Below are 14,266 nucleotides of genomic sequence, written 5' to 3'. Positions count from 1 at the left end.
AGGGCCACAAGTCTAGAGAAGAGCCCCCAAAACATTGTTGGCATGTGTGCAAGGATGGATGAGCAATTTGGTTGTATTTTTACCATAATGGAAAATGAAGGCTATTCTATCAGCAGCATGTGACGCGGTTAACCACCGTATCACCACACTCTCAAACATGGGCATCACAGGAAAATCACACTCCTGGTTCCAATCCTACCTCACTGGGCGATCGTTCGATGTGTCCTGGCTCGGTCACAAATCTGCACCACACAGCCTTGCCACAGGGGTGCCCCAAGGCTCGGTGCTGGGGCCTCTCCTCTTTGGGCCAGATCATCCACTCACATGGCTTCTCATATCAATGCTATGCTGAGGATACCCAGCTGTATCTGTCATTCCCACCTGACGACCACAGTCTCTCTCTCTCTCTGACGTATCTGCATGGATGAAAGTTACCTTAGGCCCTCCCCTGCACTCTCACCCTCTCACCCTCTGTCAGTCAACTGTTTTTTCCATGACTTCTTCTCTGGAGTTTATTCCTCTCGTCACTTTGGATAAAAACGTAAATATAAACATTAGAAATCTTGTTATTGATGCTTTTATTAACGTTTGTCTTTTTCACAAGAATAAAAATGTTTTTGATGGGAGTCGGGGGCGTGTCCGTGGACCCACTGCTGCTCCTGTACTTAACTCTTGAAACTGATTAAAAATTGATCCTAAAAAAACCCATAAAAGCAGCAGCAGACGATGGTCACATGAAGGTCGCGATGGTCTCATGATCAGGACGATGAAAAATGCTGACTCAGCATCTGCTGTTTACATAAGATCATAAACATTAGAGTTTCTGAATAAGGTGTGAGTCTTCTGTGATCATCCGGTGGGAGGGGCCCGTTTCCATGACGACAGCAGGTTCAACGAGTCATGGGCAGCATGTAAACATGCTTCTGATGTCTTGATTGGGTTTCTCTGTTCACTATGTATAGAGCCTTGACATAAAGTATGTTATGATGTGGCGCTATACAAATAAAATTGAATTGATGTATTGATATATCGATGCATTGATGTACTGATGCATTGATGTTAGGGATGTCCCGATCAGATATTGATATCGGTCCAATATCAGCCAAAAAACGAGTATCACATTATATCGGACTGCCTCTAAAACCTCTGATATAAGCACTCCGATACAACAGTCCATTCCCTCCAGCGCCGTTGTGATCACGTGGGCTCTGCGTGTTGGATGCATGTAGATCACATGATCACAACAACAGTGTGTGTTACTGCTATTGAAATCAGAGGCTACGAAGCCACACAGCGAGCACGAGTTAGCCGTAAGCACCACGCTAGCTCATCCAGAGGTGAGCTGCTAAAATTACATTATTTCATAAACCAGCGCCACCTGTCAACTTTCAACTGCCTCTGTTCTTTAATTATACCCCAAAAACCAGCCACGCCAAGAGCTTTGGCCCTGAAGCTCCACCCACGGAGATAAGCACGTCTGCAGGGCCGGTCCTCGGGCTCCGTGTTTACCTGCGGGACGAGTCACTCACCCTGTGTGGGTTGGGCTAATCCAAAATAGTGAAAGCAAGGGGGGTGTTCTCTGAAGACATGCGGTTACCTGTGAAACACAGGTGCTCTGAAAACACCCCTATTAGCACTTGGTACTTTCCTCCTGATGAAATTAACCATAGACTGTGTGAAATTAACATGGAAAAAAAATCCAATATTCTTATGTTGAAGGTTAAAATTGATGTAACTCATTGGTTAATAATAAATGGGTCAGTTTTTATCAGACCAACTATTGCTGACTAGTGTTCTATGTTTAAGTAATATCACTTGATCAAGACTAGTCTAACATTCCACACTTCAAAATAAGTCATTAAAGTATGTATGATTCGTGCTGATAGTGTTGGATCAATATCGGTATCGGCCAATACTCAAGGCTGCAACATCGGTATCGTATCGGAAGTGAAAAAGTTGTATCGGGACATCCCTAATTGATACATAGATATATTGATGTATCGATGCATTGATGTATTGAAGACACTGAGCTGCAGTAAACACTGGTTCTGTTTTAATGTGTTTTCACACCATCTGCAGTTAAAGGGCTAAAACATGAAAAACAGCGGGGTGGTCCTTTAAAGAGTCTCTGCTCGTTTCACAGCTAAAACTAGGCTGCTCTCTGATTGGCTGAGAGTCCGAGTGAGCAGCCAATGAGGGACTTCAGCCCAAATAAACAGGAAGAGGAGACAAAACAAAAGTGGAATAAAATAAAGACGAGAGACACACACACACACACTGTATACATACTGTACACACACACTATACATACTGTACACACACACTGTACACATGCACACATACACACACACAGACAGACAGACAGACAGCAGCTGGCGTGGGCGGTCCCATGGAGGCGCGGTGGGCGGTCACATGATGCCGTTGGTCAGGTACTGGAAGCCGTCGTACAGCTTGGTGGTCAGTGACCTCATAGATCCGTCGACCAGCTGATCGACCAGCAGCTGCAGCTGCTCCTCCGTCAGACTCATGTGGAAACGCTCCTTCAGACAACGCATGGTGCTGCTGCCATGGAAACAAGGCAGCTGGGTACCTGAGGGGGCGGAGTCACACTCAGTCACTGTATGTGTGTGTGTGTGTAATGTAGGTGTACAGTATGTGTGTGTGTGTACAGTGTGTGTGTGTGTAATGTAGGTGTACAGTTTGTTGTTCATGTTAATGATAAAGCCTCACTACAAACAAAAGTTAAATTGTGGAGTTCCACAAGGCTCAGTGCTTGGGCCTATACTTTTTACCTTATATATGCTTCCTCTAGGGAACATTATTAGGAAGCACAACATACACTTTCATTGTTATGCAGATGACACACAGCTATATTTATCAATGAGGCCGGATGAAATAAATCAGGTTGTTCAACTCCAGGAATGTCTCAGAGACATTAAGTCCTGGATGACCTGTAACTTTCTACTTTTAAACTTTTATACTCGGCCCTAAACACCTCAGAGAAAAACTTTCTGATCACATTGTCACTTTAGATGACATCACCCTGGCTTCCAGTTCCACTGTGAGGAACCTTGGAGTTACTTTTGACCAGGAAATGTCTTTTGATTCACACATAAAACTCATTTCCAGAACAGCCTTCTTCCACCTGCGGAACATTATGAAAATTAGAAACATTCTGTCTTTCCAGGATGCTGAAAAACTAGTTCATGCTTTTGTTAATCTAGATTAGATTACTGTAACTCCTTATTATCAGGATGTTCCAACAAGTCTGTTAGAATCCTTCAGTTCATTCAAAATGCTGCAGCACGAGTTCTGACAGGAACTAGAAAGAGAGACCATATAACTCCAGTGTTAGCTTCTCTACACTGGCTCCACCCACAGTTTAGAATTAAAATTAAAAACCTCCTCCTCACGTACAAAGCACTTAATGGTCACGCCCCTTCATACCTGAAAGACCTAGTCTTACCCTATCACCCTAATAGACCACTTAGGTCACAAAATACAGGTTTACTTGTGGTTCCCAAAGTCTGTAAGAGTAGAATGGGAGGCAGAGCCTTTAGTTACCAGGCTCCTCCTCTCCTGTGGAACCAGCTTCCAATGACAATTCGGGAGGCGGAGCCTCTCTCTGTATTTAAAGCTAAACTTAAAACTTTCCTTTTTGATAAAGCTTATAGTTAGAGCTGGTTCAGGGAAACCTGGACCATCTCTTAGTTATGCTGCTATAGAACTAGACTGCTGGGGGATTTTCCTGTGGTACACGCACATTCACTCTCTCACACTCAGCATTTGATTATGACTTTTTATATGTCATTAACTTTGTCTCTTTCTCTCCCTAGTTTGTGTCTTTCCTTCCTTCCCTCTCTCTCTCTCTGTATTCTCATCATGCAGGTTGCAGGATCAAGATCCAGTTTCCGAGGCTACGCTCATCGTCACCATTATTATTATGTTATAATTAATAGTCGATATCATTGACTGTATAAACTTGTAACCTGATACAGTTGTTGTGTATCTGCTGCTGGTCTCCCTCTCTCTCTTCTGTCTCTCCCTCTTGTCCTTTCTCTCCCCCCATTTTTCCTTTCACCCCAACCGGTCGAGGCAGATGACCGCACATCTCTGAGTCTGGTTCTGTCAGAGATTTCTTCTTCTGTTAAGAGGGAGTTTTTTCTCTGCTCTCCTTGATGTTGTCTATGTACAGAGCCTTGAGATAATGTATGTTATGATTTGGCGCTGTACAAATAAAATTGAATTGAATTGAAATGAGTGTGTCTGTGTAGGGTGTGCCTGCGTAGGGTGTGTGTGTGTGTGTACAGTGTGTGTATACTGTGTGTGGTGTGTGCGTGTGTGTGTAGAGTGTGTGTGTGTATGTACAGTGTGTTTGTTACCTTGCTGCATGATCTCTACAATGTGTAAAACTCTGTCCATGTGTTTTCTGGCAGCGATTAAACCCTGAAGCATCAACATCTTGTAATAATTAAACATGTCTCCATCTGGACCTCCCATCACCTACACACACACAGAGAGAGAGAGACACACACAAACACAACATGATCACTACAGTGTGACATGATCACTACAGTGTGACATGATCACAACAGTGTGACATGATCACTACAGTCTGACATGATCACTACAGTGTGACATCATTGTGACTCACGTCTACAAATTCAGTGGTGAGTTTGAAGGCTGACGTCTCAAAGCCGAGGTTTTTAGGAGAACTGGACAAAATGAAGCCAAAGTCAATGTGGATTATGTGTCCTTCAGCGTCCAATAAGATGTTCCCATTGTGTCTGAGGACAGAAGAAACACAGAAGACACAGAGAACAGGAGGTAAGAAGTGGACACTTAAACTACATTAAAGGAGACCCATTATACCCTATTTCCCCCATTAAAAAAGTTCCCTGGTGTCCTAATTAACAATGAGTGAGAGTGCCGTCACAGGAAGAGACGTCTTACATAAGGATCGAGCCGAACACTGCCCAACTGTAAATCAGTTAAAAACATTTAGGGATAGCACCGCTGATCGCCAGCAGCGCGCGGCGAACTGAATAAACTGCTGCTGTATGTGACTGTATCAGACCGGTGACTGTATGCTCCGGAGCAGGCGATCAGTCACATACAGCGCTAGTTGTGTCCCTATGTCTTTTAAACTGATTTTCACAGAGAGTGCAGCACTGCTGATCGCCAGCGGCGAGCTGCATAAACTGCTGCTGTATGTGACTGTATCAGACTGAGTCTATGCTCCAGTCATGGAGGACGTACTGAACAAATATTTTTAATTAGGACGTGTCAGAATGGTCAGTTATGACCTCTATGTGACCTTTTCTTAACAATGTGTGTGTTTGTACGTCGCTGACTAAATACGTCGACCGCTGGCCACAGTCTGATGTGAAGTGGTGCGAACACACAAACACACGTTTGCTGACTTTATCCGGCACATTAGCTTCATATATAAAATCCTCTGTAAAACACTGTGCTCCACTGTGTAGCCACCAACAGCACACTTGTCCCTCCACGTTGACATAATACCGCTCTTCCTCCCTCACCTGCACTCTCGCAGGGACAAGGTGGAGCTAAGGTGGAGCTCTCCATGTAAACTTACTGGTGGGGCGGTAACATTTGCGGTGAAATGCGCATGCTGCCGTCATAAGCGCAGGGAATTCAACATGGAGTGTTTTATCGCCTATACTTACACTAAGGGGGACCACGAAAACATGACTGAGTATTCTTTTTCCACACTTTGGCGACTGGTAGGGCCTCCAGAGTCCAAATATAAGTATTGAAATGGTTAAAAAGTTGATTTTGCATAGTATGTCCCCTTTAAAAGTCTAATGATGATGATGTCAGACGTGGGCGGGGCTCTCTCTCTCACCTGTCCTTCACCTGCAGCAGGTAACAGATGAGACTGTATCCAGCGCAGCTCTGGACAAAGTTCCTCTGAGCACAGAGAAAGGCCTCAGTGGTGGTGGAGCCGTGTTCCTGCAGGAAGTAGTCGAGCAGAGACAGCTGACTCTGTTTCTTCACCTGATGAAGAGACACGGCGTTGACCACGGGCTCGATCATCCCGCTGTCTGACGACAGCACCAGGATCTTATACGGTTTGATCCACAGAGGCACACGTTCCTGCTCCCAGATGGACTGAACATGGACACCAAAACATGAGATCACCATGACAACGATAACAACGACAACAACAACCAGGTCACAGCTTTACCTGCAGCTGCTGCAGCACCTGAGACGCCAACAGCTCCTGACGCAAGTCGTCTCCACATTTAACGATGACGGACAGAAGTCTCCAGGTGGGAAGGTGACCGTACGGAGACGCCTCTCTGATCCTCCTGCAGGCAAACACAGGTACTGCAGCTGCTTACAATACAGTCACAAGAAAATCACCAGTCCCCGAACGCACCATCTCCTAAGACCACAGTCCCCGAACGCACCGTGTCCTACTAAAACCACAGTCCCCGAACGCCCTGTCTACTGACTCTAGAGAAAGTGAACTCAGCAGCGCCACCTACCTCACTTTCTCTTCCCATGGCTCCTTCAGGGCCACAGCTGATGGATCTTCAGGGTCACGTTTGAAGGTGGTGGGTGCCTGAGCGAGCTGTTCAGAGAGACGACGCCTGACAAACAAACAAATACGGTTCAAAACAACACTGCAGGTGTTTGATGTTTCCGGCGTTTCAGGTGTTTTAGGTGTTTGTTGTTTCAGGTGTTTTATGGGTTTGATGTTTCAGGTGTTTTATGGGTTTGATGTTTCAGGTGTTTTAGGTGTTTGATATTTCAGATGTTTTATGTTTCCGATGTTTGTTTCAGTTGTTTTAAGTGTTTGATGTTTCAGGTGTTTGATGTTTCAGGTGTTTTAGGTGTTTGTTTCAGGTGTTAGGGTTTGATGATTGATGTTTCAGGCGTTGCAATTGTTTGATGTTGCAGGCGTTCCGGTGTTTGATGTTGCAGGCGTTTAGGTGTTTGATGTTTTAGGAGTTTGTTGTTTCAGGTGTTTGACGTTTCAGGTGTTAGGGTTGGATGTTTCAGGAGTTTGATGTTGCAGGCATTTGGGTGTTTGATGTTTCAGGCGTTTCGGGTGTTTGATGTTGCAGGCGTTTTAGGTGTTTGATGTTGCAGGTGTTTTAGGTGTTTGATGTTGCAGGTGTTTGATGTTTCAGGTGTTTTATTTTGTAGGTGTTTGATGTTTCAGGTGTTTGTTTCAGTTGTTTTAGGTGTTTGATGTTTCAAGCGTTTCATGTGTTTGATGTTGCAGGCGTTTCAGGTGTTTCAGGTGTTTGATGTTTCCGGTGTTTTTTTCAGGTGTTAGGGTTTGATGTTTTAGGTGTTTAATGTTTCAGATGTTTTATGTTTCTGATGTTTGTTTCAGGTGTTTTATGTTTCCGATGTTTGTTTCAGGTGTTTGTTTCAGTTGTTTTAAGTGTTTGATGTTTCAGGTGTTAGGTGTTTGTTTCAGGTGATTGATGTTTCAGGTGTTTTAGGTGTTTGTTTCAGGTGTTAGGTGTTTGTTCAGGTGTTTTAGGTGTTTAATGTTTTAGGAGTTTGTTGTTTCAGGTGTTTGATGTTTCAGGTGTTTTAGGTGTTTGTTTCAGGTGTTGGGGTTTGATGATTGATGTGTTTGATGTTTCCGGTGTTTTTTTCAGGTGTTAGGGTTTGATGTTTTAGGTGTTTAATGTTTCAGATGTTTTATGTTTCTGATGTTTGTTTCAGGTGTTTTATGTTTCCGATGTTTGTTTCAGGTGTTTGTTTCAGTTGTTTTAAGTGTTTGATGTTTCAGGTGTTAGGTGTTTGTTTCAGGTGATTGATGTTTCAGGTGTTTTAGGTGTTTGTTTCAGGTGTTAGGTTTGGATGATTGATGCTCTAGGGCAAAGCAGGTGCTTGTTTCAGGTGTTTTAGTGTTTCTTAATGTTTTAGGAGTTTGTTGTTTCAGGTGTTTGATGTTTTCAGGTGTTTTAGGTGTTTGTTTCAGGTGTTAGGCTTGATGATTGATAAGGTTTCAGGCGTGCTGCAGGTGCTTGTTTGTGTGTTTTTAGGTGTTTGATGTTTTAGGAGTTTTCTTGTTGTTTAAGGTGTTTGTTGTTTCCAGGTGTTTATGTTTCAGGTGTGTTTTATGTTTCGTGTGTTTTATGTGTTTTAGTTGTTTCAGGTGGCATGTATTTTAGGTAAGCTTCAGGTGTTTTATGTTTCAGATGTTTGTTTCAGGTATTTTAGGTGTTTTGATGTTACAGGTGCGTTTTATGTTTCAGGTGTCCGCTTCCAGTGTTTTAGGTTTTTGTTTCAGGTGTTTGACGCTTCTTCAGGTGTTATAGGTTTGATGTTTCAGGTGTTGATGCCGTTGGTATGCTTTCGGGTAAGCTCGATGTTTCGGGTGTTTGTTGTTTCAGGTGTTTGCGTTTCCAGGTGTTTAATGTATTTTAGGTGTTTCAGGTGTTTTATGTTTCAGATGTTCGTTTCAGGCATTTTAGGTGTTTGATGTTTCCAGGTGTTTGATGTTTCTGGTGGGCGCTTCGAAAGTGTTTTATGTTTGCATGCTTTCGCGTTTGATGTTTCGGTGTTTGATGTTTCAGGCGTTTCGGGTGTTTGATGTTTCAGGCGTTTTTAGGTGGCTCCTGATGTTTTAGGTAGTTTGATAAGCTCTAGGTAAGCGATTTTGGTATGCTTTGATGTTTCAGGTGTTTGATGTTTCAAGCGCCGTTTGATGCTCAGCATGCCGGGTGTTTGATGTCTTCCAGGTGTTTTAGGTGTTTGATGTTTCTGGGTGTTTTCAGTGTTAGGGTTTGATGTTTCAGGTGTTTTAGGTGTTTGATGTTTCAGGTGTTTTAGGTGTTTGATGTTTCACAGTGTGGTCACCTGATGTCTCCAGCAGCGATGAACACAGGTTCTTTATTCTCCAGACTTGTGATGCTGTCAACTGAAAACTGACTGATGTTGTCGCAGCTGCTGGTGTGAATCTCTGGAAGCTGAGAGGGGACAAGACATCACATCCTGTCTGACATCACATCCTGTCCGACATCACATCCTTCTTTCCTCACCTCCACCTGCAGCTCTCCGATGTCGTCCACAGACCATGCCTCGTCGTCGTTGTCATAGTTGGGAACGACAGAGAAACTTCCCGCCCTCTGCTCCGCCGTCATGCCACAGTCCGGAAGGTTCTCCACGGAGCGCGTGCTCCTGATCCGGTTCTCTGGGATCCGGATCGGAACACTGGACGTTTCGAAGTTCTCACACTCCAGAACCTCCACGTAGATCAGGTATGGAGCCTGAGACAGGTCAAAGGTCATCATGCAACACCATATCTACACATTTATGTGTGTGTGTTCAAATCTTTGAGGACATTTTAGGACAGGTGTGTGTGTGTGCGTCTCAAACCTTGTCTTTGGAGTTCAACACCACGGCCTGCGTGTGCGGAACTCGCACCACGTGGTGGTCGAAGGCCGCCGTAGGCAGCCACACTCTCGCCGGCAACTTATGGTTGAGCAGCGAAAGCTCAGAGATGAGACGCTGCGTCTTCTGCTCTTTGGTCGGCAGCGTCGCCAAACGCTTCCCGATCCCCATCAGAGACTTGATGAACTCACGCTGAGGAGCCAGACGCACTGGCTGGAGGACAGAGGACAGGTGGACAGAGGACAGCAACGGGTGGACAGAGAGATCAGAGGACAGACAGGTGGAGAGAGTACAGACAGGTGGCGAGAGTACCGACAGGGGGACAGAGGAGAGACAGGGGGACAGAGGACAGACAGGTGGAGGACATTAGAGGATGTGTGTGATATGTCTGTGCTCAGTACTGCCACCTGCAGGTGAAGCTGTGTTTGTGTGTCGCTTCAGTTTGACTCAGAAAAACTAGTAAACTAAGTAAACAATCAGTTAATAATCTTTGACTCAATCAGGTTCGTCACGGATTACAATCTGAGTGTAAATGTAATCTGATTAGTTTGTTGTAATCTGAGGGTTTTTCTTTTCATGACAGACACACAAACACCTGAGGTCACAGACCAGTGACCTGCGATCAGAGACCTGTGACCTGAGGTCACAGACCAGTGACCTGCGATCAGAGACCAGTGACCTGAGGTCACAGACCAGTGACCTGAGGTCAACTGAGGTCAGACCACATCTCAAACCCCTGATAAGAGCCAACGACTTCCCCTCACAAACAAACAGAAACAGAATCAGAACCCACAAACTTCATTTCCCACAATGCACCCTGGAGGGAGGAACAGGAAGCAGGTGAACTTACGGGACCAGTCTCAAACTCCAGACTGTCCGAGCTGGAGCTGCTGTCCTGGAGGTCAGAGGTCAGAAGGGTGTGGAGAATCAAATCAACTGTGAACTGACGGGTTTTCTCCGTTCACACCGAACGTGCTAAGATAAGCCCTAAGCTAAGTGCTATTTACACTCAGTCAGAAAATCAGTGATTTTAGCTGGCAGGGACACAGGAGCTGCTGGTCCTCTGCTGCCTCGTGTGGTCACTTTGTGTCACTGAGGTCAATCTGAACAAAGGAAGTGACAAAATTTTGAACATTTGAACTTAGTGATGGAGGCAGCAGTGGATCAATTATTTTAAAATCACTGACTTTCTCTATGAGGTTTGGTGTGGGAGAGTGAGTGGTCTAAACTTCTGTCTAACACTGAGATCAGTCACAGCTGAAACCTGAACTTTCTATTTCACTAAGTCACAGCTAAGTCACAGGTGGACGTGGACCTGGACCTGGTCTCTGGTCATTACCTCGTCCTGGCTGCTCTCAACCTTGGGGTTGCTGGCTGTTCTCTTCAGGTTGCTGCTCAGGCTGATGCTGACAGTGGCGTCCGACTTGGAGCGTTGATGTGTGCGTTTGGAGGGTGACAGGCCGTGGTCACCGGGCCCAGTCGCAGGGGGCGTGGCTGGGCAGAAAGGCGTCAGAGTGAGGGCTTCTCTGCGAGTGCGAGGCCCGGCGGGTTTGAGTTCGTCGGACAGGATGAGCTTCCTGAGTTTAGTTCCTCTGGAGTGACGCTGTGTGGAGATGTGCATGTCCGAGGAGTAAGCTCCGAGCAGCCAGGCACACTGAAGACTGAAGGAGATGCTCTGTCTGCAGCGGTGTACCTGTACACACACACACACACACACAAACACACACAGGGTCACCATGACTGACCTCTGACCGTGCGCGCGCACACACACACACACACACACACACACAGGGGCAACATGACTGAGCTCTGACCCCATACAGGCCTCTAATGTGTGTGCAGGGTCAGAGGTCAAAGGATGAACTGCCACCATCATTGCACTTCACCATGTTACCATGGTAACCATGCTGTCCATGGAGCATGACTGAGACTCCACTCACATCAGGAGTTCATGACAGAACATGACGTCACTGCTGCTACATCATCAATGCAATAACTCTGTGTGGGTTTTAACTGTTGGCTGCAAAGGAACCACAGACTGGTAACCATAGAGTTTCTAACAAGGCCACACCCACCACGTATGGCTTGATGGCGTCTCCGACGTCCTCGTCCATGTGGATGTACATGTTGAGCAGCTGCGGAAGATAAAAGTCCACCTCGTCGTGGGAGAAGCTGAAGAGGCGGTTCCCGATGTACGCCTGCACGCCGGGCTCCTTGGAGTTGTGCAGGTAAGAGATCGCCATGGAAACATCAAACAGCTTGGACTCGAAGAGGCGGAGCAGCCACGACTGTTTGGAGGGATTGTGTCTCTGCCGTCGCCGGGCGCACTTCACCGAGCAGGGGGGCGCGCCCTCTGGGTCGTCCTCCTCCTCGCGGATCTTCATTGCTTTTACTGCGGCGGTCAGAGCAGTGGGCGGGGCAGGGGGTTCCGGACACGCCTCTCTCTGCAGGTCGGTAACGTCATCGTCGTCGTCGACCTGCTGCAGCTTCACCTTCTGCAGAACCTGGTGACATGCTCGCTGAGCCACCTCAGCGTCGATCATCAGGCTGAGCTCGCCCACGCCCTCGCTGATCACGTCCAGAGGGGGCGTGGTGGGCTGGGTGGGGCCACAGGACGACGAGGGCGTAGAGGGGAGGGACAGGGAGGGGGAAGAGGATATGGAGAGGGAGGGGGAGGGGCTGTTCTGGTCAAGCTCCGGCTCTGCGTCCACCATCATGTCTGAAGGAAAGCTCCGCCCTCCTGCAATAAAACAGAGGATCAAGGTCACAGGGTCTTCGGGCGATGACTCACACAACTATTTACACAATGTTAGATCCTATCCCCACTAAACTGTTTAAAGATGTGTTTCCTTTAATCAACAGCTCTATATTGACTCAAATGAATCTATCCTTATTAACTTAATATGTGCCCCAAACATTTAAAGTAGCAGTTATTAAACTGACACACAGCTATACACATCAATGAGGCCGGATGACAGGACTGTTTGACGGGAAGAGACGTCCCACACAAATCAAGCCGAACAGCACCGAACTGTAGATCACGTAAAACTACTTACCAATCCTAAAAACGTGTGTTAATCTCCAACAACTACCAGGAAAACCTCTATATTTAACAGGAGTCTTTTAAAGTGGAGTGGTGTATTTAGGGACAGTGTCAGCGATCGCGAGCGGCATCACAGACCTGCCGCTGTAGTCTGTGGAATAGTAGGAGGCTGTACTCCGGAGACGTGTGGACAGAAATCAAGCCAAACAGTGCCGAACTGTAGATCACGTAAAACTACCTAACAATCCTAAAAACGTGGGTTAATCTCCAACAACTACAGAAGTCTGGTGTTAAAACACTCGTGTGTGTTTGTGTGTGCGTGTAAAACGTCACCACAGTATCACTCAGCCGTGCCGTGATGACTCCGCCGATGACTTTATTATATGTGATTAACCTTGTGTTGTCTCTATATTACTATCATACTACATATCATCACCATTATTATTATGCTAAAGTTGATATCAGTATAATTTTTATCAACAATCTCTGCTGCTGCTTCTATAAATTACATTATTCTATCACTGACTCATAACTATTCCATATAAACTTATAACTTGATATAATTGTTGTGTATCTGCTCCTGGTCTCTTCTCTCTCTCCCCCACCTCTCCTCCGTCCCCAGTTTGTCCTTTCTCCCCAACCGGTCGAGGCAGATGACCGCACATCTCTGAGTCTGGTTCTGTCAGAGATTCTTCTTCTGTTAAGAGGGAGTTTTTTCTCTCCACTGATGCCTAGTGTTTGCTCATTGTGTGAACTGTTGTGTTTCTCTGCTCTCCATGATGCTGCCTGTGTACAGAGTCTTGAGATAATGTATGTTATGATTTGGCGCTATACAAATAAAATTGAATTGACAATATACACTTGATATATGTATATACATAATGTTTTCAATACAACACCAACATTCTGAAGCTCATATTAAACCACGTCATGCAGCGCCCCCTGTGATGACTGTATCACAAACTTCCCTGTGAAGTTCCCAGTGAATTAATTCACACAAACGTCATAAATGTGTGCGAACACATGAACACACACGAACACATGAAGTTCATCTGTTTATGTGTGTTCATGTGTTCACAATGAAAACAAAAAACCGTTTGATCTCGTGATTTTTCGTCGACGTGAGTTCAACTTAAAACATCAGTCATGTTAGCCTAGCATTAGCTTAGCAACACGTAGACTTTATCTGCTGTTGCAACAGCTAACAGCAAGCCAGTAGCTAACCAGCAGCTGTTTATTAACTCTGGTTGTTGTTGTTCACTTGCTAACTAAACATTAGCACTGTTAGCATACACCGTTGCTAACCAAACATTAGCACTGTTAGCATACACAGTTGCTAACTAAACATTAGCACTGTTAGCATGCGCCGTTGCTAACTCGTTAGCTGTGCTGCGTCAACGCGGACACCATTAGCATTAGTGTGAACATTAGCGTACAGAGACTTTGAAGGTACAGTACTAAGCTAACGTTAGCGGTTACCTGGTGATGATCACGAGCTTTTATTGACGCTTTGTCTTCGTCTCATTGATTCTCTCCGGTCCTCACAGCGGCTAACGCTAACAGACAGCAGGGGGCGCGCGCTGCTAATACTTCCTCTGCTGCTGTTTCCCCTCTGACGTATTTTCTTTACCGCCCCCTGTTGCACCGGAGAGGAACAAACATCACGGCTTCAGTGAACTGAAGTGGGTCAAAGAGCTTTTGTTGATGAATATTTTGCACAACAGTGGCGTGAACAGACTTTTTGAACGACAGGGGCAAAATGAAAAAAAATGGCGCACACAGCACATTCTTACGGAATGTTTTTTTTTTTCTTTTTCTTGTTTTTCTGTCTAATGT

The 14,266-nt window shown here is 45.6% G+C and overlaps 1 protein-coding gene across 2 annotated transcripts; it reads right to left on the bottom strand.

Moving 5' to 3' along the window:
• Positions 1-2,031: 2,031 nt before the first annotated feature.
• Positions 2,032-14,026, bottom strand: pi4kb (phosphatidylinositol 4-kinase, catalytic, beta). Of its 2 annotated transcripts, XM_044033662.1 has the most exons (13): positions 13,910-14,026; positions 11,463-12,127; positions 10,727-11,080; positions 10,238-10,282; positions 9,373-9,600; positions 9,036-9,263; positions 8,854-8,963; positions 6,516-6,620; positions 6,212-6,335; positions 5,870-6,135; positions 4,655-4,787; positions 4,383-4,503; positions 2,032-2,590 (listed from the first exon to the last, which is right to left on the bottom strand). In XM_044033662.1, exons 2-13 carry the CDS (start codon positions 12,102-12,104, stop codon positions 2,409-2,411), a joined length of 2,538 nt encoding a protein of 845 aa, XP_043889597.1. In that variant the 5' UTR covers positions 12,105-12,127; positions 13,910-14,026; the 3' UTR covers positions 2,032-2,408. The 2 variants fall into 2 exon arrangements, with proteins under 2 accessions (XP_043889597.1, XP_043889598.1); XM_044033663.1 differs by lacking the exon at positions 10,238-10,282.
• Positions 14,027-14,266: the final 240 nt, after the last annotated feature.

This window comes from Solea senegalensis, linkage group LG9 (assembly GCF_019176455.1).
Source record: "Solea senegalensis isolate Sse05_10M linkage group LG9, IFAPA_SoseM_1, whole genome shotgun sequence".
NCBI lineage: Eukaryota > Metazoa > Chordata > Actinopteri > Pleuronectiformes > Soleidae > Solea > Solea senegalensis.
This window is presented reverse-complemented; position numbering and strand designations above follow the sequence as displayed.

What these genes read in the sequence shown, in the direction of transcription:
- pi4kb (XM_044033662.1), bottom strand. Translation starts at nt 12,104, where the DNA reads ATGATGGTGGACGCAGAGCCGGAGCTTGACCAGAACAGCCCCTCCCCC. An exon ending in ACGCCATCAAGCCATACGTG is followed by an intron (nt 11,081 to 11,462) that starts GTGGGTGTGGCC and finishes GTGTGTGTACAG; the next exon opens with GTACACCGCTGCAGACAGAG. An exon ending in TTGAGAGCAGCCAGGACGAG is followed by an intron (nt 10,283 to 10,726) that starts GTAATGACCAGA and finishes TCTGACCTCCAG; the next exon opens with GACAGCAGCTCCAGCTCGGA.